The 25,241-nt window shown below is 41.4% G+C and overlaps 3 protein-coding genes and 1 long non-coding RNA gene across 14 annotated transcripts in view; 2 read left to right on the top strand and 2 right to left on the bottom strand.

Annotated features, from left to right (window-relative positions):
- erc2 (ELKS/RAB6-interacting/CAST family member 2) overlaps window positions 1–4,254 on the top strand; it is a 35,469-nt gene extending 31,215 nt beyond the window's left edge. For all 9 annotated transcript variants that reach the window (XM_052074980.1, XM_052074979.1, XM_052074978.1 and 6 more), the window contains one exon: window positions 875–4,254. The gene's annotated coding sequence lies outside the window, so the exon portion shown is untranslated. The remainder of the gene's footprint in view (window positions 1–874) is intronic.
- Window positions 4,255–6,192: 1,938 nt separating this feature from the next.
- Window positions 6,193–13,653, bottom strand: il17rc (interleukin 17 receptor C). 3 transcript variants are annotated; one of them, XM_052077232.1, is made up of 17 exons: window positions 13,501–13,653; window positions 13,324–13,466; window positions 12,966–13,020; window positions 12,445–12,708; window positions 11,281–11,518; window positions 10,441–10,544; window positions 10,023–10,137; window positions 9,900–9,941; window positions 9,712–9,818; window positions 9,545–9,601; window positions 9,405–9,453; window positions 8,973–9,196; window positions 8,658–8,711; window positions 7,649–7,700; window positions 7,467–7,562; window positions 7,025–7,063; window positions 6,193–6,936 (listed from the first exon to the last, which is right to left on the bottom strand). In XM_052077232.1, the coding sequence occupies exons 4-17, from the start codon at window positions 12,544–12,546 to the stop codon at window positions 6,302–6,304; spliced, it is 1,914 nt and encodes a 637-aa protein (XP_051933192.1). In that variant the 5' UTR covers window positions 12,547–12,708; window positions 12,966–13,020; window positions 13,324–13,466; window positions 13,501–13,653; the 3' UTR covers window positions 6,193–6,301. The 3 variants fall into 3 exon arrangements, with proteins under 3 accessions (XP_051933192.1, XP_051933191.1, XP_051933193.1); XM_052077231.1 differs by lacking the exons at window positions 13,324–13,466; window positions 13,501–13,653 and having other exon boundaries at window positions 12,966–13,281; XM_052077233.1 differs by lacking the exons at window positions 8,658–8,711; window positions 13,324–13,466; window positions 13,501–13,653 and having other exon boundaries at window positions 12,966–13,282.
- LOC127608237 (uncharacterized) lies at window positions 7,571–8,398 on the top strand. The gene is made up of 3 exons (XR_007964215.1): window positions 7,571–7,858; window positions 8,047–8,248; window positions 8,348–8,398. It is a non-coding gene; the product is annotated as an uncharacterized LOC127608237 (long non-coding RNA).
- Window positions 13,654–13,781: 128 nt separating the features above from the next.
- On the bottom strand, window positions 13,782–24,610 carry LOC127608236 (inter alpha-trypsin inhibitor, heavy chain 4-like). Its single transcript, XM_052077234.1, has 24 exons — window positions 24,487–24,610; window positions 23,579–23,739; window positions 23,035–23,139; window positions 21,806–21,968; window positions 21,613–21,723; window positions 20,765–20,893; window positions 20,494–20,610; window positions 20,222–20,390; window positions 20,019–20,129; window positions 19,329–19,510; window positions 18,733–18,912; window positions 18,543–18,652; window positions 18,168–18,427; window positions 18,072–18,092; window positions 17,018–17,041; window positions 16,773–16,790; window positions 16,529–16,546; window positions 15,902–15,943; window positions 15,630–15,698; window positions 15,437–15,544; window positions 14,836–15,007; window positions 14,553–14,701; window positions 14,082–14,163; window positions 13,782–13,983 (listed from the first exon to the last, which is right to left on the bottom strand). The coding sequence occupies exons 1-24, from the start codon at window positions 24,553–24,555 to the stop codon at window positions 13,869–13,871; spliced, it is 2,685 nt and encodes an 894-aa protein (XP_051933194.1). The 5' UTR covers window positions 24,556–24,610; the 3' UTR covers window positions 13,782–13,868.
- Between the last annotated feature and the right edge of the window lie 631 nt (window positions 24,611–25,241).

Here is a 25,241-nt window from a genome sequence, read left to right as displayed (position 1 = left end):
AAACCATAAATAAGGCTGTTCACTGAATTTTAAAAAAATAATTTCCGGTTATGCTGCTCCATTTGTTCAATGCATTGAGTCCAAATACAAAAGCTGAGTTATTCTGTATGGTTCCCAACAACTGTGCCACAGCATGAGAGATCATCAGGTGTGCTGTGGGAAAAATATCCAAGTGCGCAAAGGATTTATTTACCACAAAGCCATGTTCATCTTTCAAATGTGCGTAGTGACGGGAAGAAGAATTAGTCTTCCACCAGATGGTGGAAGGTACTATTAACTTGACAACCCGAGCCCTAACCAACTGACCCCAGATTGATCAGACACACACAAAAAAAAGGGGGTTGTTTTAAGTCTTCTTTTTAGCCTTTTGGCCGCAATTTGCCACAGCGCCAGCAAGCGGTGCTGTTTCTGTGGCATCATCACGAGATAGAAACTGGTCACATGCTTTCAAATTACACCGCCCTCTTTACTTAGAAAACAAAAAGTAGACTAGAGCAGGCTGAAAAGCATGCTGAGTTGTGGCCATGCTGGCAGCGGCGAATGTCACTTTTGCAATGGTGAAGGCAGGTAAAAAAACATGGACATTAACTTAGCACCCCTATCATGATGGAGGTGAAAACAGGACACGCTAAAATCTGCACTTTGCATGGCATTAAGCATCAATGAATCGGAATGAACTTCAAAAAATTTCAGACAGTTTCAAAAATTTTTTTAAATATTTATTTACAATCATTTGGTAATGTATAGGGCATTTTAAGCCACAAACAAAATACTTGTAACGTAGCGTCACCCCAAACTAAACTTTCCTGTCTTTGTAAAGCAATTGAATTGGAGCTCATTACGTACTGTACTCTTATGCCAATTGTGGCTCTAGGTGACCTTGGAGCAGACCTTCTCAGCTTTCCCAGCACAGAAATACTGTATGCTACGGACATGAAGCGGCTAAGGAAAGACCCCGCTCCTCCCGCCTCCTTTTCCTCATAGCTATCTTTCCACACTTGCCCCCCTGCTGAACACGAGGCCTCCTCAGGAGGTCGCAAGACTATTCTCCACCCGCTCATGGCCCCGTATTCTTCCATCCTGGCTTCCTTCTCGTGATTGCTTCAAGGTCACGGCCGCCTCAGCTGTCGACTATCCCCCAAGCCTGACCAACTCCTTCGGATCTGGCTGCTTCTACCATGTCTTCATCTTCATTGCCCTCTCCCAAGTTGACAACCGAATCCACGTCATAGCGACTGGGAATCCGAAATATCTGCGATAACACCCACAAACGGACCTTGTTTGTAACTTTTTACTGGTGTCGCCTTTTTTTTTTTTTTTTCTTTTGAGGAACTGATATTCAACGTGTCCAAAAAGTAAGAATAGTGCGTGCCACACATGCAGACTTCGGTGGTCATTTTTCAAAGAGGTGCCTTGAAATGGACACGAGGGCCCTCCAGCTTGTTTTCGCTTGAGTTTGCCGTCATCTTCATATTACCTCATTTCAATCCAACAAAGTGAAAACTAAAAAAAAAAAAAAAACAATCTATGCAGACGTCTGCGTTGCATGAATTCGTGTAACTCACTGTCTGTTTTCAAAGTGTAATTACCCACCTAATCAGAGTGGCCAAAAAAGCGAGTAGAATCTGATTATTATTATATCAAGAGACTATGCACCTACGCACCTTTTCTTGTTCCGGGATGTGTTTTTTTTTTGTTTTGTTTTGTTTTTTTAAACTTATGGTGCTCCAGCTGCAGGTGCTCAATAGAAATTGTGTCAGTGGTTCAAGGGAGTCACCACATGAACAATTAGCAGTAGACAACTTTGTACATATGTCAGGAGGGGCACTTTGTGAATCAATTGAAGAACCCCAAAGAGACTCGAGAATCCTCGAAATACAACAACTAGGAAGACTTGTCCTGTAGCCCACCACCAGTCCTCCTTAGTCCAGTCCTCTTCCACAACTAGTCTTCATCACATCCCCGAACGTAGTGACCTGTTTCAGTCCCTCTCATTAAGGTGAGTGACCTCCTTAAAAAAAAAAAAAAAGTAAACATATGATAGATATGCATATATTATACATAGAGAGAATTTATAGAGTGTGTTTATGTGTGGTCAGAAAATGGTTTCAACTGACAGGATTTAAAAACAAAAAATGTTTTTTTCTTTATGGTTATTTTTTATAAATGGATCGGGGGGTTGGGGGGGGGGGGTGTTAAGTGCTTTTTGTACATCTGGAGAAAAACCCTGAGTGGAGATGAACATTCCCTGTCTGAAAATACAAACACCGTGCAAAAAAAGAAAAAAATCCCCAAAAGAGCAGAAATACTGATCTAAATCTTTCTAGAAATTTATTTTACATTCCTTTTACCTATTTTACATTCCTTCGACTGTCTTAGTCCAGAGATTTTAGAGTGAGTGTGAGTGACTTCAGGGGAGGCACAACAGCTTGAGGGCGAAAAAAAAAACAATACTTTCCATCTTCTTACAGTTTTGTGTCACATCCTTGTGTCAGTTCGAGCTGGAAGATACGGTAAGAAAAAAAAAAGCTCTGAATACTTTTTAGGCTTTACTGTCGATCGCAACCGTGTGTTTTCTTGCGGGAGGCTCACTGTTCCACACTTTGAAAAGCTCTGTCTTGGCCCACGTGCTCACACTAAATTGGCCTGTGGCGACAAATCAGGTCAAGAAAACATAGCAGAACTTCAACAACTTCCATCAACGCACCGATGTGTTCTGCCCGTTTGGAATTTCATTTGCGGGTGAGGAGATCACGATGAACACGGGTGTGGAATGATTTCTGTCAGGATCTGCTTTTTTATTTATTTTTTTACTTGTCGTCTCGTCTCACGCAAGTGGTGACATATGACACGTTAATTAGACTGTTACGAAACTCCCCCCCACCATTTCTCTTTTCTGCCCCTATTGACACGGTTGTCTCTTCGGTATTGGACCAAGCATTGGCGGGTGCGTGTATATAAATCGAAATGTATTTTTCCAATCTCCCACAATGAAGTCATCATCTGCTTCCTACGTGAAGCTTCCGTCGGCTGTCACTGACCGAGAGTCTTAGTTTGTGTTTGTGTTTACAATTGTAAGGCAAAATTAATCACGATAAGGTTGTGTTTTATAGGGGAAGACAATGCAAACAGAGGAGCAAAAAAAAAAAAGAAAGAAAAAATTGAAAGAAAAATCAAGAAATGAAATCCTCTCACTTTACCATCAGGAGGGCTGAGGACGAAGCCTCCCTTTTCAGGTCCTTTATCCACTGAATACTTGAAGTAGGGGGTTCTCCTACCATGAAATATATCATTTGCATTTCAAAGGTGTCCATTTGTGCAGATGTAATTATTTTATGATTATTTATTTATCTGTTGATTTATTTTTTTACATTATGTGCCAATGGGAGTGTTGCCGGAAGAAAGGATGTTGTGCTGTTGCTGTATGCAGCCGGATTCCTCCGCAGCAAGGTCAATCATTGACAAATGCTGGGCAAAAATACAGAGCACATTTTTACTTTTTTTTTTTAACTGTACAAAAACCTTATTATGAACAATTCACTGTGAACAATGCCAGAAATATTCAATTGTTTTTTCTCTTTTTTTTTGCATTAAGTTCTATTTTTATTTTTTTTACTATGGTTTTCATTTGTCGCAGATGCCAGATCGGAGGCTGTACTCTTTGTAAACGTCAATGTTCTGAGCTGTACAGTGCTGAGCTATAGGAGCAAGTTCAATGTGAGCGTCCAGCATGCCGAATGATTCCTTGTGTGAATGTGGAGCATCATTCCTCACTCTTGCATCGTGGCAGTGTGATGTCGGTGTTTGGGAGTAACGTGCGTTTCATTGTGGCCCCCCTCTAGTAGACAGCCTGTGTCGTGAGAGAGCAGCATGTTGCTGGTGTAAATGTTTCTGAGAAAAGTGCTTGCGGATGGGTGTGTGGACATTTATTATTTTTTTATGGCAATGTGCGTCTGAGTGTGTGTATGCGCGCATTTGTGCGTATGTGTGTGTGTGTTAAAATACATGAGAGTAAAAGTGATGTAAATCAATGTATCAAAGGAAGAACCTATTAAAAAAAAAGAAGAAATGAAAAACTAGGGAGAAAGTGTTGCCAGACGCATGGATCCTCTGTGATGTTTCCTGTTTTTTCAAGCCTGGAGGCTCTCCTCTGTGCCCCGGTTTGCTATTGTATGTGCTGTAACCGAATATTACTATTGAGTGTTGGCCAGCTTGTTTATATCCATCAAATAAAAGTGACTTTCTTTCTGTCAACACACTCGGCTTTCCTCATTCAACGAGTAACGTCCTTCAATGTCTTTACAGAATCATTATTTTTATACCGTGACGTGTGAATTAATTTCATCTCATTTAAATTCCTCATACCGAGCACGCAATGTTAATAAAACAAATGATCATTGTTTCATACTGTTCATTGTTTCCAAACCTGATGTGTGGCAGAGTACAAATTTAGCGCGTCGTTAGCTTAATACAGTCCAAGGACCGGCAACCCGAGGCCAAGGCCAAGGCCAAGGACTTGACCCCGAGGCAATATACATGGTTGTTTTTTTCAGCTAAAAACGCCTTACTATACATGGTTGTTTTTTTTCGTTGAAAAACAACTTACTATACATGGTCGTTTTTTTCGGCTAAAAGCGCCTTACTATACATGGTCATTTTTTTTTTTTCGGCTAACAACGCCTTACTATACATTGTTGGGGGGGGTTCGGCAAAAGACGGCTTACTATATATACATTATTGTTTTTTTGGGCTAAAAACGCCTTACTATACATGGTCGGTTATTTTTCGGCTAAAAATGGCTGACTAAACGGTCGTTTTTTTCGGCTAAAAATGGCTTAGTATACACGGTTGGGTTTTTTTCGGCAAAAAACGGCTTACTATACATGGTCATTTTTTTTCGGCGAAAAACACCTTCCTATACATTGTCGGGTTTTTTTCAGCTAAAAACACCTTACTATACATGGTTGTTTTTTTTTGTCTAAAAACGGCTTACTATACATGGTTGATTTTTTTCAGCTAAAAACGCCTTACTCTAAACATGGTCGTTTTTTTTCAGCTAAAAACGGCTTACTATCCATCCATCTTCTGAAGCGCTTAATCCTCACAAGGGTCGCGGGGGTGGTGGAGCCTATCCCAGCCATCTTCGGGCAGTAGGCGGGGGACACCCTGAACCGGTTGCCAGCCAATCGCAGGGCACACAGAGACAAACAACCATCCACGCCCACACTCACACCTAGGGACAATTAAGTGTGTTGAATCAGCCTGCCTTGCATGTTTTGGAATGTGGGAGGAAACTGGAGTCCCTGGAGAAAACCCACGCAGGCCCGGGGAGAACATGTAAACTCCACACAGGGAGGCCACCTCAGCACTGTGAAGTTGACATGCTAACCACTGGACTTCCCGGGCCGCCCGGCTTACTATACATTGTCTTTTTTTCGGCTCAAAACACCTTACTACACATGGTTGTTTTTTTCGGCTAAAAACGCCTTAGTATACATGGTCATTTTATTTGTCTAAAAATGCCTTACTATATGTGGTCTTTTTTTTCGGCTAAAAACACCTCTCTATACATTGTCGTTTTTTTTTTGGCTAAAAACGCCTTACCATACGTGGCCGTTTATTTCAGCTGAAAACGCCTTACTGAACATGGTTTTTTTTTTCGGCTAAAAACACCAAGCTATACATGGTAGTATTTTTTTGCTAAAAACGGCTTAATATACTGCACATGGTCGTTTTTTTCCGACTAAAAACGCCTTACTATACATGGTTGTTTTTTTTCGGCTAAAAACGCCTAACTATACATGGTCATTTTTTTGGGGCTAAAAACGCCTTACTATACATGGTCGTTTTTTTCAGCAAAATACGCCTTTCTATACATTGTCGGGGGTTTTTTCGGCTAAAAACGACTTACTATACACGATTTTTTTTTTTTTTTTACTAAAAACAGCTTACTGTACATGGTTGGGTTTTTTCGGCTAGAAACGCCTAACTCTACATGGTCGTTTTTTCGGCTAAAAAGGGCGTACTATACATGGACGTTTTTTTTTCTTCCCAAAAACGGCTTCCTATACATAGTTGGGGTTTTTTGGACAAAAAACAGCTTACTATACTGTACATTGTCATTTTTGTCAGCTAAAAACGGCATACTTTACATGGACATTTTTTCAGCTAAAAATGCCTTACTATACATGGTCATTTTTTTTCGGCTAAAAACACCTTTATTAACATGAACATAACATGTTTTTCACAGGACAGCGAATATATATTTCATTGTCTCTTCAAAGCAACAGTGCAACAAATGTCACGCAATGTCTTTAAATTCCAGAATATTTACACTGTACGTGTACTGTTCCTTGGCTGCATGTGTGTTGCCCATTTCCAGCCGGCCTTTATCCTTCCGCCTTCTGCCTTCCCCTTTGCTCCCCCCAGTGAGCTCACACAAGAGAGTTTTCATCTGGGACGGAAGCTGGAACAAATGAAGTCCCTGAAAAGGCTCTGGCAAGCTGCCAGCAGACCGCGCCACATCCTCTTCGAATGTCACCAGGAGGAAACGTTCTCCAGTTCTGCCTTGCTGCTTGTCCCCGAGGATGAGGGACAGCGAGGCCATGAATACATCCGAGTATGGAGACTGAGGCAGGTTTCCATCCCCACTCACTGCCCGGAGTGCCTGTCGATGCTGCTGGCTCCACTCCTGCACCAGCCGCATAGCTTTGCGAGTCAGGATGAGCACCGCGCGTCCGCCCAGATTCTTTACGTGCAGCAGCTGGGAGTGGAGCCATGGCAGGGGGCCCAGATTGCACTGCTCCATCCTGCTCCACTGGTCCACAGACACACTGAAGCCCTGACTCCTGAGCAGGGAACCCAGGCCACAAACCTCGGAAATGTCGTTGTGAACATCTGGCGGACTCAGAAGGACGACATGACCTTTGCTGCAAACTTAAAAAAAAAAAATAATAACAATAGGTGAATGTCATCAGGGATAATTTTCCCTTTTTGAAATATAAAAGAAAATATGTAAGCTTACTCTTTGTACATCCTTCACGAAAAGATCGGCTTGCCCATTCTATGACATAAGATGGACAATAATCAGGCACGGGGGCAAGATTTGCAGGAAAATACGCTCATGTCCTTGCAAAAAAAATAAAAGTAAATACAATTTTTAAAAAACTGATCTACACATATATTGTCGGCTATCCATAGTGCTTGTTCTCATTTGGGCCGCAGATAAGTGGGAGTCTCGCAAGCCAATCAAAGTGCTCATAGAGTATACACAAACATCTATTCACCTAAAAACAAGTAAACAAGTGAGAGCCTTCAATTAGCCTAGCATGCTTTTTTTTTTTTTTTTTTGGAACAAGCAAACTCCACACAGGAAGGCCGGAGCTGAAATTGGAACCTGGTACCTCAGAACTATGAGATAGAGGAGCTACGTTGCCGGCCAAAAGTCTTGTATTGCTTGAACTTACTTTTGATAAAGTCATGCAGAAGGCATAATATCAATGCTGTCAAGATGATCACCAGCAAAACTGCCACAGCCAACAGATTCCAGCGCCACCTTGCTGCTACAATGTCAACAAGCAAATGTAATGCGAAACATCACTCTCTTAAAAGGGAAAGCGGCATATTTCACACTCCTGCCATCACTTACTCTGATGAGAGCAAAAAGGTCCCAGATGAAGGCCACCATTCCTTAAAAGCACCTGTGTTTCAACATCAAGGTTATAATAGTTAATTAAAACTAACGAATAACTAAAAAAAAAACCAACAAAAAACAAGAGTTTAATTTTCATTAACAAAAGAAAATGAAAATGAGAGTGCTCTCCAAAAAAGAATAACTGACACTACAATTTACCTTCGGGTTAGGGCTAGGGGTTAGATTTAGGGTTAGGGGAAAAGGTTAGAGGTTAGGGTAAGTATTAAGGTTTAGGGGTTAGGGCTAGGGGATAGGGTTAAATGTTAGGGTAGGGGTTAGGGGTTAGGGTAGCGGTTAGGGTAGCGGTTAGGGTAGCGGTTAGGGTAGAGGTTAGGGGTTAGGGTTACGGTTAGGGTTAGGGTTAGGGTTAGGGTTAGGGTTGGGTTATGGTTTCAGGGTTCGGGGTTCAGGGTTAGGTGTTGGGTTTGGGGTTGGGATTAGGGGTTGAGTTAGGTTTGGGTTGGGGTTAGGGGTTAACTGACTAACTAACTGGTTCATGCTTGGGGGTTAGAGCTAGGGTTAGTGTTAGGGTTAGGGTTAGGAGTTAGAGTTAGGGTTAGGGATTAGGGATTAGGGTTTGGTTAGGGATTAGAGTTAGGGGTTAGGGTTGGGGTACAGTTTTGGGGTTAGGGTTTAGAGTTAGGGTTCGGGTAGGGTTAGGGATTAGATTTAGGGTTAGGGTTATGGTTAGTGGTTCAGGTCAGGGGGTGATGGTTCGGGTTCGGGTATGGCACGGTTAGGGTTTAGGGTTAGTATAGGGTTAGGGGTTAACTAATGTAAACTCATGCAAACTAAACTAAATAAAAGCATTTTCGACACCACTGTTAAATTTAATTATCACTATATGATTAATAAAAAGTCAAAGCGAAATAACAATTAAAAAAAACAAACTCAAAACTAATGTCATCACTATAAACATGAAGAAAAATAAAAAAGCTTGGGAACGCTTGAGAATCCGGTTTACCATAACACATGTTGACAGCTGGAGGTTAATGTTCTCAAAGACACCTTTTTTCACCTGCCACGACATAATTAGACAAATGTTCGTTTAGTTAAGTACAGCACACAACACAGTTACCCCCATACCTGCTGTTTTTACTTGTTTTTAATGTTTATGCCGGAATCGAACCCTGCACCTCTGCACTGTGAAGCCGACGTGCTAACCAGTCGACAACAGCGCCCCCCCCCCCTCTCTCTCTCGCTACATCTAAATAGATAGATAGAAAAGAAAAATAATGTAAAACAATGGAAGATGTTATTGCATTATTTTTTTGCTTACCCATAGCATATTCCTGTTTTGCTTCCATGTTGAATTCACCAGCTGTTGGCGAAAGCCCTCGATCTCAGTGCAAATGTACGGCAAAGTCCACCGACAGGGCCAGACCTCCCCCTCCAGCCTACAGGGGGCAGTCAGGTTCCACAGCAGCATTTGGCCCTTATCGTTCATTCGACCGCGATCCACAGAAGCAGTCAAGTTCCGCCATACGTTCTCCTCAAGGAACCCTGATGGGGATGTCCAAAATTACTCCATGGAAGTTAACTTCTTTTTACACTTATATAACATTGAAAAAGGGTGATATTTATTGTATTTCCATTATTTCCTTCGTGAAAATTGTTTTTGAAAATGCAATCAGATCGAAGACCCAGCAGCATTGCCAAATGATTCGAGTTTGAGGGGACATTGAAGGAGCCCTAAAGGATTTGAACTTACCCACGTTTTTGAAGGGGCAGCTCTGAGAACGTCGGTCATCATCCCAAACCTGCCATCAAATCCAATACTCAAAACTACTTTGTAGCTATGGAATATTTTACAATGGATGTGCTTGATGGATATTTTTTAAATTAAAGTACCTGGAGACACAAGCAAGGTATCACAGAGTGCAGTGGGATTGTTTTCCTCTCCCAACTCTAAAGAGACACATAACATCAGAAATCAAGCATTTTATTTGTGCGGCATTATCCATCCATCCGTAAATAAAACAATAAGTTTAACACCCATTGTGTTATAACACACAGACCTGGCATCTTCCATCTGCTTCATACTGGATGCACATGTTGCTCTCTCCAGCAAACTTCAGCTCTACTTGATTCATTTTTTGGTTAATTACACTGCTGATTGTTGGCACTGGAAAGAGGAACTCATTGTTTTTATTTCCTTTTTGATTCAAACAATGTCAAGTGGCATGTCAAGTGTGCGCTCACTTACCGTGACACTCTTTAATGGGTTTGCGCCGGTTTTGGGAGCACACTGCAGACAGGCAAGAAGAGTTATTGTACGGAACCTGCCAACGGCATTACTGCAAGTTCAACGTGGAGTTCGAAGTCATACCTTCGTTGAGAGAAGGAGACACGATTTCCTTCCGGAGATGCATTGCTTTTGAAGGATACACGTACACGATACTGCTGAAGGAAACCGCAGCTGGATTGGTAATCACCAAGGATATCTGCACAATTATAAATAACCGAATAGGCAAATTATATGTCTGTGTCCAATGTGTTGTGTTGTGTTATTTCTGTCATTTTGAATTCAAAATGGCGCCGCGAGAGTGGCTGCCTTTCCAGCAGCTCCTATATTTTGTTGTTCTACTTCTTTCTTTCTTTCTAACTTTGCTGCTGTGAATTGGGAATTTCTCCATTGCGAGACTAATAAAGGTTTTCTTATCTTATCTTATCTTATCTGACAACAAATAGGCACTTATTGGACATATTATTATTTTTTTTAAAAAGGGTCCAGTCATCATATTTACCTTTGCAACTTTCTGCTCAAGTCCTGTAGGAGTGACGGTGAAGTCCACTCTCTTGCATGCTGGAAAAGTCGGTGGCGTTTTGTAACATAACGTCACAAATGCTGCTGCACGGTTAGGAGAACAACAAGAGGAATGCAATCACTTCAAAAATAAATGAAATAAATCATACAATCAACGAAATAACAATAAAATGTATCATGTGATGAATGTGTGAGAAAGGGAACAGGGCGCTTAAAAAAATGTATGCAGGTTTGGAATCTAAAGAGAGTCAATTTGGGCTCAAGTGAACTCAAATTTTAAAGAGAGAGGTAAAAATAAAATTGGATTTATAATATAACCCCTTTAGAATCGAAATGCCATTAATCCATTTCAAACCTCCTCCACAAAAAAAAATTACATGAGATTTTAAAGAAGAAAACTAGCACTCTCTAGTATTGTACGCCATAAAATACGGCAATATACGGCAATTACATAATTAAATAAAACCAAAAGGATTCACGTTTTTTTTGGGGGGGGGGGGGGGGGTTTGCTTCAATTCAACGGACATGAGGCTGCTCCTTCTGGAGCGTGTGCTTTGCCCACTTTGGGGCAGTGCAATAATGATATATGGGTACACATGACACAGTCACAGCTCCCTTGTAACCTGCAGTAATATTCGTCTTCCTTCGCAGAGGATAAAGAATATATGCCTATGGGTATTGTCATAGTGTCCGTCCACACGTTGCTCTACTGTTTTTGTTCAAATATCATGTCATTTTACTGCCAGCATACCACCATAGCACCACTGTGTATAAAAATATAATAGATGCTGTCATCGTAGGGGAAGATGTTGAGTCCCACCTGCTGAAATTGTTGCCGCTTTGGTGTCCTCTTCATTGTCCTGCCTTAACTGGAGCCTTTTGGCCATGTCTTCATCCACATGGATGGCGATTTCAGCTTCCATGAGCAGACACAACGTGCACGATGTGTTTTCTTTGCAGCAGAGCTCCACTTTAGCCGTTAGCGTTTGGACGTCCACGGCATCACTCTCCGGGATGGCGAACGGCATCACAGCAACCACAGTGCACTCGGAGAGACCCTAAATGGATACATTGGCCAAGAGTATTAATTGGAACCAATGACAATTGGAACCTAGTTGTTCTTCTGAACAACAAACTGGACTGGTCTACAAACACGGACACCCTGATGAGGAAAGGACAGAGCCGACTCTTCCTACTCAGGAAACTGAGGTATTTTGGGGTTCAGGGGTCACTCCTTTAGACTTTCTATAATTCGGTGGTGGCCTCGGCCATCCATTATGGCATTGTCTGTTGGTCAGGCAGCATCTCGGCCCGGGACAGGAAGAGACTGGAGCGACTGGTCAGGAAGGCCAGTTCTGTCCTGGGCTGCTCCCTTGACACTCTGGAGGAGGTGGGCAACAAAAGGATGCTAACTAAGCTAAAAGCTATGATGGACAGTCCCTCCCACCCTCTCCAGCCCGCCCTGACAGCACTAGGTAGCTCCTTCAGCCAGAAACTGTTACACCCGCGCTGCAAGAAGGAGAGATACCGACGCTCGTTCCTATCGACTGCTGTCAGGCTGATGAATAAAAATAGCAACAGTAATATTAATAATAATTAATTGATGTGAAAACAACTGTAAATAGCACTGCGATTTATTCATTTTGTATTTAGATTGCACTTAATTGAACGGTGTTTGTTTGTTTTTTCTTCTTTCTTCATTCTGCCGACATTCTTGCTACTGGAGGCTGTAAATTTCCCCAGTGTGGGACAAATAAAGGATATCTTATCTTATGTATTAAAATAAAGTTGTATCAATATCAGGACAGTGATAGGTGAACCATAATAGAACGGGGGAAACCTGCAAATGATTTGTGTTTTGTGGTGTTCTGTGAGTTTTCTCGTATTAAAATACCGCCATGGATCAATAAAAAGGCACACCGTGAGGACTTGAACAACCCTGATGAGTGACAGGCAATCAAAATGCTCTTTGGAAGTGCCTTACCTGCGAACATATGACTTTCGAGACATCATGTCCCGCCCAACCGCAGGCCAGCTTATGAAAAGCTAGTAAAAAACAACAAACAGGCCAACAAAGAAGAAACATTTTGGCACAGACTAAGCATGAAGAGTGTCAAGCATTTTTCTTCACATGCGGATTGCGCTGGGAGTGTCAGCGATTGTTTTCCACTGCGTGATCTGAGGTTAGAGATTAACAGCGAGCTGGTGCTGAGTTAGAAAATCTCGATCAGCTTCGTTACGCTTCAATCTGGGGAAAAGGGTCACACACACACACACAAATGGCAGGTTAAAAAATGTGATGTATATTTTGCACTCCAGTTAAAAAAACAAAACCAGAAAAGCCAAATGAAACCACAACAAGATGTTGAAGCTCCAGCTGTTTACAAAGCACTGAAATATTCATTTAAACATTAAAAACAGATGAGCACACCGCAGATTAGAATTGTGTATATGGTACTAACCCAACATTTGAAAATATGTCGACAATTTAGAAAGGTGATTTACCCTCTTATAATCCATGTCAATCCATTCAGTCCCAGGAGTGGATTCAGCTACCACACTAGACAAATACGGATTAGTCGTAGGGGAAAAAAAAGAAAGTGTAACACAAAAGAAATCACACCCTCTTGCTTTTTTTTTTTTTTTTAAATAACATGAGCTGGTTCAAAGTCCAATTTATAAAGCGCAACACAACTCCACCTCCAAGAGTCATACAGCAGCTCCTTCACACCTTGGCAACAAGTTAATCTTGATTACACAATAGCAAGTCAGTTTGAAAAGTAGCTGACAAACCAGCTCGGCAACTTTGAGCCTTTTTTTTTTTTTTTTAACTCATCAGCCACGGTTGGAGCACATCTTGAACGGACATGGGCGGCTGTATTCCTGCCAAGGATGCCAGCAGGTCGCGGCTCGAGTTTCCACAGTCTTCTTCTCATTCTTGTGTCGTTTCCGTTTGGGCGAGTCGTATTTCCAGCCACATTCCATAAGCATCAGTTGTTCGCCTTTCTGCACTGCATATCATTTGTAGTCTGAATTACACAAAGGCTCCACCCAGTGTGACACCAAAGTCACTTTGTTGCCTGCAATTGTTCGTCTCACTCTAATTGAAGGTGAGCAACAATATTTGACCTGACTAATGGGCTGTTGTTGTTGTCATTACCAAGTACCATTTTTTATTGTTATGATCATCATTTTTGTCACTTATGTTAATCAAATGAATGAACATAACACCCCCCCCCCCCATTCACAAACCATCTGTGACAAAAGCTCATCAGTAAATAATGATTTCACTTTTTTCAAAAACTGTAAGATATACAGACATCAGTTTGGCAAGCGTTTTATTATCGAGGCACGATGAATGTGCATGTTTCGCACTCAGTGAAATGTCTCTAAAAGCCCGCCTTGTCATTAAATAACCAAGAGAGAGAAATCACTGAGTTGTGATTGTAGCGCTGACTCTGCGGGCACGAGCCAGCAGGACATAATCAGAAATGGGGAAAAACTGTAGTCAACAGCCGTGGATCTGCAATCGGAAAGAAAACATTGTTAACTCGCACACTGACTGTAAGAGTGAAACAAAACAAAAAAAAACAAAAACGATCGTGTGTAGGAATAGAGTACCTGGAAACAATGATTTCCTGGTCTTTGATTTTAAGTTTTGTATTATGTTGGTGAACTTCTTCATAAACGGCTTCTTTTTGAGCTGAAAACAGGTGACGGGATAATAAAAGACAACTTGTGCATAAAACACATTCCAACATTTTGGTGTTTTTTTTTCACAAGAGTGGAAGTTAAAGTAATCAACTGTAAAAATGTAGTTTCACATGTGAGCACTCTCATCCATAATTTTATATCCCTCTGATTACCCCCCAAATTAATTTCAGTTGTTCCAGAAGGCTTTCCTGACTTCTTTTTCTCTTTCAAGCAGAAGCTTGAAGATTTTTATAGATCACCTTCTGGTGGAAAATATTTTTCCATTTTTTTTATCCAGTTTTTTTTTAAATATTGCAAAACCTGGCATTTGAACAGTGGATGCGTAAACTTTCTATATTGTATCAACAGTATATATGCAGATAGAAATAAAGACCTCACCTAAAATTCCTTCAGCATCAACGTCTGAAGACCTCTGTCTTAACACCGGCCAGAGGAAATTTTCTCCTGAGTTCTCATGAAGCAAGATGATCAGGCGTATATCTCCAACTGTGATATCAACTTCCATATCCCGCTTGATCACTGTCACACTGTAGAAAAGTGTTTTACTTTGCAGTCAGTAACGAATATCAAACATCAGATGCAAATACAACTTGGACAAGAAATAATATTAATAACGTCTGCACTTTTAAGTGATCCTAAAAGCATCCAAGGCACAAATCACCTTCCAGCGGTGATGGTTTCCTGTCCCATCTTCCATGATGACAAATGTGCATCTCGTCCATCATAAGTGGAGACACCACTCACGCTCACGGTAACATTGACGTTCGGTTTGAGGTGGACAACTATCTTGTTGAAGCCTCTTCTTCCATCCAGTGCACCATTCACAGTGAGTCCTATTGCAAAAGACATGCCCAACAACTTAACACCAAGCAACAATCATAGTAGTGATGAAACGCGTACTACGCTAATATTAAAGAAATGGGACATTTCAAGGAACAGTCTGGAATTCTCCCCTTTACCCCTCAATTTTTGGGGGTTTGCTGACTTACAAATGGACATCGTTACTTCATAAAAATACACCTTTCAAAGTTTCTAGAAAATGTTCAATCACGACTGCCTGAAAAGAGCATTTGGAACAATTTTGTCCAACGATGAGAGAGCTTGAAAATAATACCAAAATCAGCTTATTTTAAGCAATGCGGTCTCCGAGATGCTTTCCCGATCGCATCTCCAAATTTGAAGAAAGGGAAAATTCTGGATTCATTTTACTTCTACATGGAAGGATCCATATAAATCAATGGAAGAGCACGTGTTGGGCTGACCGGCACTGGGGAGGTGAAGGAGTCGAAGTAGAGTACTTGCAGGGATATCAAAACAAAGTGGAAGAGACTGATTCTCAGCTGGGAGCAAAAAACGGATGTTCGGTTCAACTGTAATGGCAGACGAAGAGACACAATGAGATGTGCAAACATAACGTGAAATGACTCACTTGGATCAATCAGTGAATACTCTTACCAGGTTTTGAGGTTCCCGGATTGATAGGTAACATTGGCATTGGGACGTGCTGAAGCTTGGGCATATTAACTGCAAAAGCATCCAGATCCAGATCTTATATTCCACACTTGAACTCATCATCTAATTTTATGTCAAAATACAATCATGTTTGTTTAATTATCTCCATTCCGGAAGTTGCATTAACTATAAAACACAATCTTCTAATGTCATTTGATCACATCGCGGATCATTCAACCAGGCGACCTCATGCCGCTCGCCTGGCTTAAACTCACCTGGGATGTCGTACGCCATGTCTGGTAGGGACCCGAGGACACCTGGAAGTCAACAATCAAACTCGGAACCAACGCCAACCACAAGCAAACATAAAATTGGGTCCACCTCCACACGTGAATAATTGAACCCCATTCTCACGTCGAGGAGTAGGATGCACACCACTCTCGAGCTCACATTACACCGCAACGCATCATGACATACACACGCTGACATGTCCGTCACATGTCAGGATGGTAGCCAAAATATTTGGAAATATTTGGAACCTTGAAAATAGAATGTCATCAAATCATTGAAAAGTGTTTGTCACACTTTCTCATTCAATTCAAGGCACATTGTGCTGCTCAATGTACTGGGTGTGCGCTTGCCTTGGCCGCTAGGGGTCAGTAGAACGGCCAATTCATGCTCCCTTCCACTGATGCCAGTAGTCATTAGCAAATGCTATTTTGAGTAAACGAGTCATTTAGCGTCTTACTATGTCAAATATAGCCCGATTAAAGTTATTATTCAAAGAATGTACAACTGTCCAGTGTTTTATCTTCCAAGGATCGTAACGGCAGACGATTGACTCGAGTCTTGCCTGTAAGTCTTGTAATGTACTTTTGCAATCATTTGTTGTGACACCTTACCATGAAAGCCGGGAAAACCTGTCAGAAAAACAAAACCCAAAAAAAGCAATTAATTCATGCTTTAAGGGAAACCAAATGTAATATGCGGTGGGTGAATTTAACTACTGTCAAGTTTTTCTTTTCTTTTTTTTAAATTAGGAAAAGCATGATTAGGTTGAGGCTCATCTTTGCGTAGTGATGCCTTTACAGAAAATGTTGAACAAGTCACAAAATATTTGTTCGGTCATCTCTGTTCATGTCATACCAGGCATATGGTAACGTCCTGCCACAAAAAGAAACAAACACAAATTTATTCTTCCCTTCAATGACAGTTTGTGAAAAAAAAACATTTGGTGTGCTTATTTTTAAATGAGTCATTTAAAATCACAAAAACTGTAAAAATTGCAGTTCAGCTCATGCTTTCATTAAGAGTGTTAAAACAAACACTTGTGAATAAAAACACTAATTCAACATGCATTTATTTGTAGGTCTCTTATTTACCGTACTCACCTGCGTGTGTTGAAAACCGTGTCCCTGGCAAAAACAAAAAACAAACCCAACAACAAACAAAAAAAATATTAATTATACTACTATTACATGTTCTTTGCAGAGCACAAAACATATACAAGTTCTTTTATATTATCAGTGAACATGTGTTGCTTCACCGTTTTGACTATAAATATCCCTTTCTGAAAGGGCCATAACGCCACCAAAAGGACGTTACTGTGTTAGCAATAAGCTAGCGCTGGCTATGTCGTACATGAAATCCAATACACAACATGTATTCCTCTTAGTTTTACGTTAGTTTGACCGTAAACTTCAACTGGGAGTGGCAATAAACATTGTGAAGCCTATTTTTTTTTTCAATTCCGTTCCTATTAACTGCCAAGTTTCTGCTTTTTGTGAAGGCAGTTAAGTCACTGCTACAGTACAGTGCTTGTATCTCAGGATTTTGCTCGAATGGGAATGAGTTGAACACGTTCCAGTTGGAATAATTGGAATCATTCAAGAAACGTGATCATTATGGGGGGAAAAATATTTCTTCAGTATTTTAAAATTGGGAAAAGCTCAACAGATCGCAATCAGTCAAGAAATTATGTTAATTAGATGTTGCAACAAAATCTTAACTCGGGGATTTTATTTTGAAAACTCTGAAACCTTTCTTAACCACTTGACACCTTTATACATTTTTGCTCACGAGTCAAGGCAAAAACTGAGTTGCACGATGACGCCGATCTTGAAAAAAACTGGTGAGTCGAGTCGCTTGAATCTCATGGCTTGGCTTCACCGGAATATGCGGTATGCCAATAATAAAAGGCCAGTGGACCGATAATGGCCCTCCAGTAGCGTGCAAAGCAGGGGCCAAGAGGCGCAGGGGCCCCAGAGGAGTGGCATCTGCATTAGAGCAGGCGGCTATATGTCGGCAATAAGTTTCAAAATCATCCGGTCGCACACCCCACCTCACCCCAAAATTTTTGGGGGTGCGGGCATCTTACTCATGAGCTCGTCCCAGGCATCCACTGTGCCTTGACTTTGAACACTAAGAGCATACTGAGTCATTTACCTGAAACGGGGCCATGTTGCCCTGCAAAGAGAGAAGACAGTTTCGAGAATGTGTTGCATTGTATGTTGCCGTTTAACTCACATGAATGCTACTCACTGTAAGCAACGCCAGCACTTCCGACACGTGAATGGCTTCTGGTGACTGTGCCCTGTGGTATAGACCCCACGCTCATTCCAAAAGATCGGCGGTGGTCAGGAGGTGGACCGCTCTCGCTGGGTTTGTGAAGCACCTCCGTCTTGTCCTTCGTTGGCTTGGTGACCACCATGGATGTAAGCGGGGTCACAAAGTTGTACTTCAGTGATAGCCTCAAGATTTCGTTCTTCATTTTCGCCTTCTCATCTCCCGAATACTGTAATCTGTGAAGCAAATTGTGATTTTAGATGCCGACGCATCTTTTTAAAACAAAACCGATTTTCCGATTCCAATTTTTTTGTTCTCATTCCACTCCAATTAAAAGGTACCGGTACTAACTCTTTCTCCAGGAGTTGTTTGACAGTCAGGTAGGCCCAAACCCTCTGAATGTTGCTGTCCGTAGACTTTGTCGTGCTATTTTTCTCTGAGAAACTGATACTGGTATTCCTCTGCAGGGTGAAAATAAATTCAGGGGGCCCAGTGGCTTGCGCAAAACCACGGCTGTTGTGCAATGAAGAAGGACGCTCACCGAAATGGCCACAACACTTGGGACGAAGGTGTCAATGTTGTTGTCGGTGATCTGACCGGCGACCACAATCTCTGAACCGTTGTAATACTGACTGAAGTTGGTCCGGGTCAGATTGGTGCCACCGTTATAGATCATCACCACATCTGTCAAAAGGGGATTGGCCACCTCATCATAGAAGCCCTGTTGGAAAAGACACTCTCTTACAATCACCATCATCATCATGTGATCAATCAAACCAAAGAGTACCGGTACCTTTCCGTAGCAATGTCACTTACAGTATGAGGTGCCGCATTGGCCCAAAATATTATTTGCCAAACTTTCAACCCCACTCAAAACAAACAAAAAAACTTTCACACACTCCAAAAAAAGCTGTCAGCCTCACCCAAAAGGTCAGCGTGAAAACTACACACATCACCCAAAATCACTTCTGACGCTCACGAAACTTCTCTTGCAAGAAAAATTCAAAAACATGTCGGTCATCAAAAATAACTCTCACCCTAGTAACTCTCAACCGCAACAAAAAAACACCCCGGAAGAATTCGTGTTTTGGCAAGACAAGGAAAATTATTATGAGGGATGATCTTTCCCAAATTTACCTTGAGCTGCAAATCGGCATCAGCGTCAGCATAAATACGCCGCGCAACACCATTGTTCAACAAGGACAGCTTCTCAAGAAAATTGAAGTTGACGTCAAAACCGAAACCGAGACAGTAGAGTGGGAATTTGTCTTGAATGGCCTCCATCACGTTTGAGTATATTTCTTCGAGATTGGTCACACCTGCAATAAGGGAAGACAAAGGAAAAAAGATTGAAAATAAATAAATAAAATTAGACAATGGCACTGAAGCTATTCCATTCTACTCACATTCAAATTGTTCTCCTTTCAAATTAATTTAAAAAAAAAATACAACCAAAATTTTTAATGCTTTTCTGGCAGAAAAATAGCACTGTATAATGTTGCACTTCGTCAAAACATTAAAACATTGAGCAACATCATAATTAACTTGAAAACAAAGAAACGAACAGTTTGCTCATCATGAGTAATTCATTGCAGCTCCCTCTCCAGCGCACCGGGGGGCAGTATAATACAGCCACCAGAATTTTGCGATTTGCATGAGGGCCTGGTCAATAGCTGGGGTCTACTATATTGTTATAGTGTCGGTCTACATGTGGTGCATCACCATTTGTGTTTAAATACCAGCTATTTAAAGTGTTCTAAACTGCCCACAAGATGCTATTGAACTATATGGGCATGTGTGTGTGTGCATGTGCGCGCGTGTGTTAACCTGAGGTTGGGTCTCCATCCGTGAGGAGTATGAGGATAGAGGCCGAACCTTTCCTCGGATTCTCATTCAGCATGCGTGATCCATCCAACAATGCTTCATTAATATTTGTGCCTAAAGCATGTAAAACAACAACATCACTTTAGGGGGCAAATGGTTACATGAGTCCAAATAAAACTGATTTGGACAAGACATGTTGAAATTACCTCCATGCTCTCGAATGTTCCCTGCAAATTCTTTGCCGCTTTTCACATTTTGTGAGTTGGCCTGAACAAGTTCTTGCTTCCAGTAATGCACGGAGCTATCAAAAGTGATGAGACCAAAGAAGTCATCCTCTGCCAGGTCATTCAGGATATGGATTAATGCCGTGCGGGTCTGAGAACAACCATTTTTAATTTATCCATAAATGAAATAAGAACTTTTGCTGAAATAGTTTCAATCCAAAATAAAACATTTTAAAAAACTCCAATCCCCGTACCTGTTCCATTTTCTTGCCACGCATGGAACCACTTTTATCAATGACAAAGACAACATTCTTTGGAATGCGGTCAAGTTGCGATGGAGCAAAGTGATGGACGAAATATCCACTTGATGTCTGACAAAAAAAAAAAATCTCTTGTGACACCTAATACAAGGAAGGAAAATAACATTGCAGGCAGATACACTTTTATTTCCCAAATAGGTCCAATAGAAAAGTCTAATAGAAACAAAACCGCAACCACAAAAGACATCAAAATACAGGACATTACCTTGATGTCCCCCAGTGATCGGTCTCTGTTGACGTCATAAACTATAACCAGATCGCCGTTCATACCCTTGTCTCCACAGCTGTCACATGTTTTTTGTTGATCCACTGTCGGGTAGAAGTGAACCCAGGCCTGCAAAAGTTCAACATCAAAATCAATAAAGTGGAACTGTGAGTCTAGAGGAATAGGTAAAGTGTGACTTTAAAAAAAAAACCACTGTATTATTCTTATATAATCGACACCATTTCTTTTGTCTTTGTATTTGTCTTCCCTTGCTGGGATGAATAACTGTACATTGACTAGAGGACGATAAAAATAAGACATAGTCCAACATGTCTTTCCCACAACATTGAACAAATCCGTCAGACTAAACAAACAAGTGAAGGAAAACAAGGATCTCCACCTTTGACCTCCACCTGCTTCATCAGCGGTAAACATGAAACACGAAAGCCATCTAGCAGCAGAATAAATTTGGCTCAATACAACTCAACGTCTCCATTTTTTACACTCCTTTTAACTACGTATATGTTTTTTTTAACTTCGAATCAATTTTTGAATTACTCTAAAATGATGTTTTAGTCTGCGCGTGAGCGTCTGAGCGTGAGTTGTGGCCAACAGCAGCTTCTCAATTTCTGTTTGTGTCTTTCACTGGGCGATAAAATTGCCAGCATGTTACTGAAGCGTACATATATCTCAAATTTAGGCTCGCAAAACAAAGCAAAAAAAATCTACCAAGCAAAGGCTTGTTACCCAAAAAGCTGACACATTCGAAGCACTCATATGTGGCTTAAGATGAGAAGAAGAAGAAGGAAATTCCCTTAATTGCTGTATTTCTTTGCCTCATGTCTTACCTCTGTGTCTGCATGCGTTTTGGTGATAGCGTTAGCCAGTGCGCCGGTGCTAAGTCCACCTTTAACGGAGATGAAACTGATTCCTGCATTTTCTTGTATGTACACATCCACCTGAAATTTGGGATAAAGAAGTTAAACCAACGCAGTGATTGCAGATTATTGAGCGGGCGGCACCCACGGGGGAGACACACACCTTGAAGTCTTTGACGGGCTGCATGGGCCGAGCGTGGATCTGCAGCTCGTACTTGCCCAGCGTGCGTTTGAGTAGTTCCTCGTAGGTGAGTTCAAAGGTAACCTTTTTGTGAGCGGCCACTGTCACAGAGGTCTTAAACTCTTCAAGGGTCCTCCCAACTGAGCTGTGAAATTTAAACAAACAAACACTGTATGTTCTCCCCGGGCCTGCGTGGGTTTTCTCCGGGTGCTCCGGTTTCCTCCCACATTCCAAAAACATGCGTGGCAGGCTGATTGAATACTCTAAAAATTGTCCCTAGGTGTGAGTGTGAGTGCGAATGGTTGTTCGTTTCTGTGTGCCCTGCGATTGGCTGGCAACCGATTCAGGGTGTCCCCCGCCTACTGCCCGAAGACAGCTGGGATAGGCTCCAGCACCCCCCGCGACCCTAGTGAGGATCAAGCGGCTCGGAAGATGAGATGAGAACACTGTAGCAGCCTTTCATTTATTTTCTGTTATGTTGAGACAATAACAACGACAACAACAAATGCTGGGCTGTTTTCTCAACCCACTCACTGCGTAGCCGTGGATTGGGTTGTTACCCAAGGCTGGATTCATTATTTTGACGCAGCAAATTAAATATTGATGACCTGACAAACCGGGTAGTTTCTGGGTAGTTTAAACTCATCAATTTACTCGGTTGAAATATTGACCAAATATGCTGGATAATTAACCCAACACTAGCGCGCTTCCTTTTGGACCCAGCGCTTGGTTAGCCAACCAATTTGGGTTACTTTTATCCAAGCAGTTTTCTAGTGTAGCCCCACTGACTTTTAGCAAAAGACAGACTACACCCTGGATTGGTCAGCAGTCAATTGCTGTGCACTTAAAGAAAGACAACCACATCCATATACATATACCTGTAGGAAACTGTACTGTCTCCGAATTGTTTATGTTATTTATTCCTTTGTTGTGTGTTCACAACCCCCCCCCCCCATTAGAATTTATTTTGTGATTTCCTCGCTTGATTTTCTGTTTTGGTGCATTATTTCTGCTTTTCTTAGTGTCTTTGAAGTAATCGTTAGTTTACGTTTTTTTGGAGGCGGTCTTTGAACGTCTCTCAAGCCGAACGAGAGAAGAGAAGGCACGGAGACGGAATTAATAAAGTGTATGTTTTAAAGAACCAACACGACAGCTCTCTTTATTTTGGAGCTGCAACATTCCTTTTCGTTGATATTAATCCTGTATCGTACCTGACGATGCCAGCGCTTTCACCGCGAGACACAGCATCAGTGTACTGCTGCTCAGCCGCTTCTTTAGCCTTCACGACCCCATCATACACCTGGCCGTCCATAAACCTGCGGGGAAAGACAAGAAAAGCTCAAGGTCATTCCCTGATCATTATAGTGCTTAGTTTTTTCCCATTTTGTCTTTGCTGTTCTTTTTGATGCATGCATATTTTGGATTTTCTATATACAAGAAAGATCTGAAACCAGAATTTAAGATTGGTGTGTTTTGAAACAGGGAAGTTGTCTTTTGGTGACATTTTTGTTTGGTGTCGTCCAGTGAAAGTTTTCTGAAGTGAAATGTGCCTTGCCTTCATAAAGTTTGAAAAACTCACTTTCACTTAACAATGTGTACTGTGTTCTCTTTCTACTTCGAACACAACTGTACATGTCCCAACAGCAAATGAGCTGCAAAAATATGTTTTTATATGCAGCAAATGTTGTCTTCAAAGTGCTCTATGATATAAGTAACGTGATGAGTTGAGATGTAAGAGATCTTCACTGCACCAACATTCTGAATTTGCTGATGAAGGCATTCTTGGGAATCCGGACGTGGAACTCGATTTCTTGGGACTCGTCTTTACGGTTGGCCACACGGCTGGTGATGATGGTGGTAGCGTAACGACTGGTCACGGTGGAGTTGATGTGAAAGCTGTAGATCTCCCAGTCATCCTGAGCAAACAGTTGGGGAAGGGGTGGGAGGGTGGGGGCGGGTGATGGAGTCATTGGTCTGCCAGTCATCTGAGCAAAGATCAAATCATTGTAGAAAAACAAGCTTGATGGACATGAAATGTCATTGGTCTAAGGGAAACCACCCTAATTTGCTTCACTTTTCACTCAGGGTAGGCTGAAGCAATGACTTCATGTTCATACTTGAGACACCAAAGAGTGTTGGATATGTTGCGGATTCCTATCTGCGGCGTCTGAGACACACGAAAGGTAAACCGTTATACTGCGTACACAGCATCAAACTGCAACTGTGAAAAATTCAAAACAAAACATTGTAAAATAATAACTGGGGGGGGGGGGGTACACACTGTCTGTGGATGGTAATGACATTTTCGCCATTATTTGCAAGGTTGACCAGACAATTGCTTAAATGGGTAAAAAACAACTGCAGGCATAGTTATTGAAGCATGCAACAGTTTAAGTCTTCATTGCAATGAGAGATTTAGCAGTGCCACCGTGTAACATAAGGGTGGGCGATCTTTTTATCCGGTGCCACTTGCGAAGCAACAACTACATGTAAATCTTACCGAAATATTTCATTAGCTGTATGTTCATGTTAATTCAGCAGACGGGGGATGTTTACTATAGCAACGAAAACTGTTCCAGAGTAATTCCAAATGCTAGATTTTCCCTTAAATCGATTTTTTACAGTGTGTGTACTTGCATTGTCTGTGTCATCAATCATCCTACCTTAGGTTGCGTGGTGCCAAAGGCCAAAAGTAGCCCGAAGATGCTGATTCGGAGCACAGTTCTCTCCATGGTGGCGCCAACAAGAGTGAAGCCACGAAATCCAAATGCTGCCTTTTATACCCAAAAAGAGCCACGGGGCAGCATGAATGTGTTCGTAACGTCAAGCTAAAGGGCAAACTCCTCTTTCTCCCTGGTCCAGTTTAAATAACTCTCTCTCACCCCCACATATACTCCAATAACACATACATAAATACAATATATCCAACGGCAATATTGAATGACATGCAAAAGAGGAGTCTTTACAGTTTACGAAAAAAACATCGAAGCACAATTTTGATCCAAAATGAAATTGGTGTCCATTAACTTTTCTAAATAGAGGAATTAAACATGATAGGAAAACCGAGGTTTAAACCGTTCAGAAGACAAAAATTTAAAAAAAAACGTTAAATTAATATACTTCAGAGAAGGGTGAGCATTATTATCTTTGTAAAAGCAGACGTAGTTATGCAGTTCCTGGACTGGATTATTGACCCATCGTGCAATGCCCGGTAGGGGCATGACAGATAAACAGTTTACCAGAAATGGAACTGCGTTAACATTACAGCCTGCCTAAAGTGCGTGCGGCCGCTATACATATAAAGAAAGTAAATTCTTAATCAATGTAGCATTTGCTATAGATTTTGTTATGACTCAGTTAATTACTTTCTTATCCAGAGGCTTGAAATTTGTCTTGCAAGATCAATACTGTAGTTCCA

This window comes from Hippocampus zosterae, chromosome 9 (assembly GCF_025434085.1).
Source record: "Hippocampus zosterae strain Florida chromosome 9, ASM2543408v3, whole genome shotgun sequence".
NCBI lineage: Eukaryota > Metazoa > Chordata > Actinopteri > Syngnathiformes > Syngnathidae > Hippocampus > Hippocampus zosterae.
This window is presented reverse-complemented; position numbering and strand designations above follow the sequence as displayed.

Excerpts from the sequence above, each read along its gene's own strand:
- il17rc (XM_052077232.1), bottom strand. The coding sequence starts at position 12,546 with ATGTTTCTTCTTTGTTGGCCTGTTTGTTGTTTTTTACTAGCTTTTCAT. Across the intron at positions 9,454-9,544 it reads TACCTTGCTTGTGTCTCCAG|GTTTGGGATGATGACCGACG; the intron begins GTACTTTAATTT and ends ATTTGATGGCAG. Across the intron at positions 7,563-7,648 it reads ACCTTTTTGCTCTCATCAGA|CAGCAAGGTGGCGCTGGAAT; the intron begins GTAAGTGATGGC and ends TTGACATTGTAG.
- LOC127608236 (XM_052077234.1), bottom strand. The coding sequence starts at position 24,555 with ATGGAGAGAACTGTGCTCCGAATCAGCATCTTCGGGCTACTTTTGGCC. Across the intron at positions 19,511-20,018 it reads GGATGGAGACCCAACCTCAG|GTGTGACCAATCTCGAAGAA; the intron begins GTTAACACACGC and ends CCCTTATTGCAG. Across the intron at positions 17,042-18,071 it reads GCAACATGGCCCCGTTTCAG|GGACACGGTTTTCAACACAC; the intron begins GTAAATGACTCA and ends TGTTTTTGCCAG.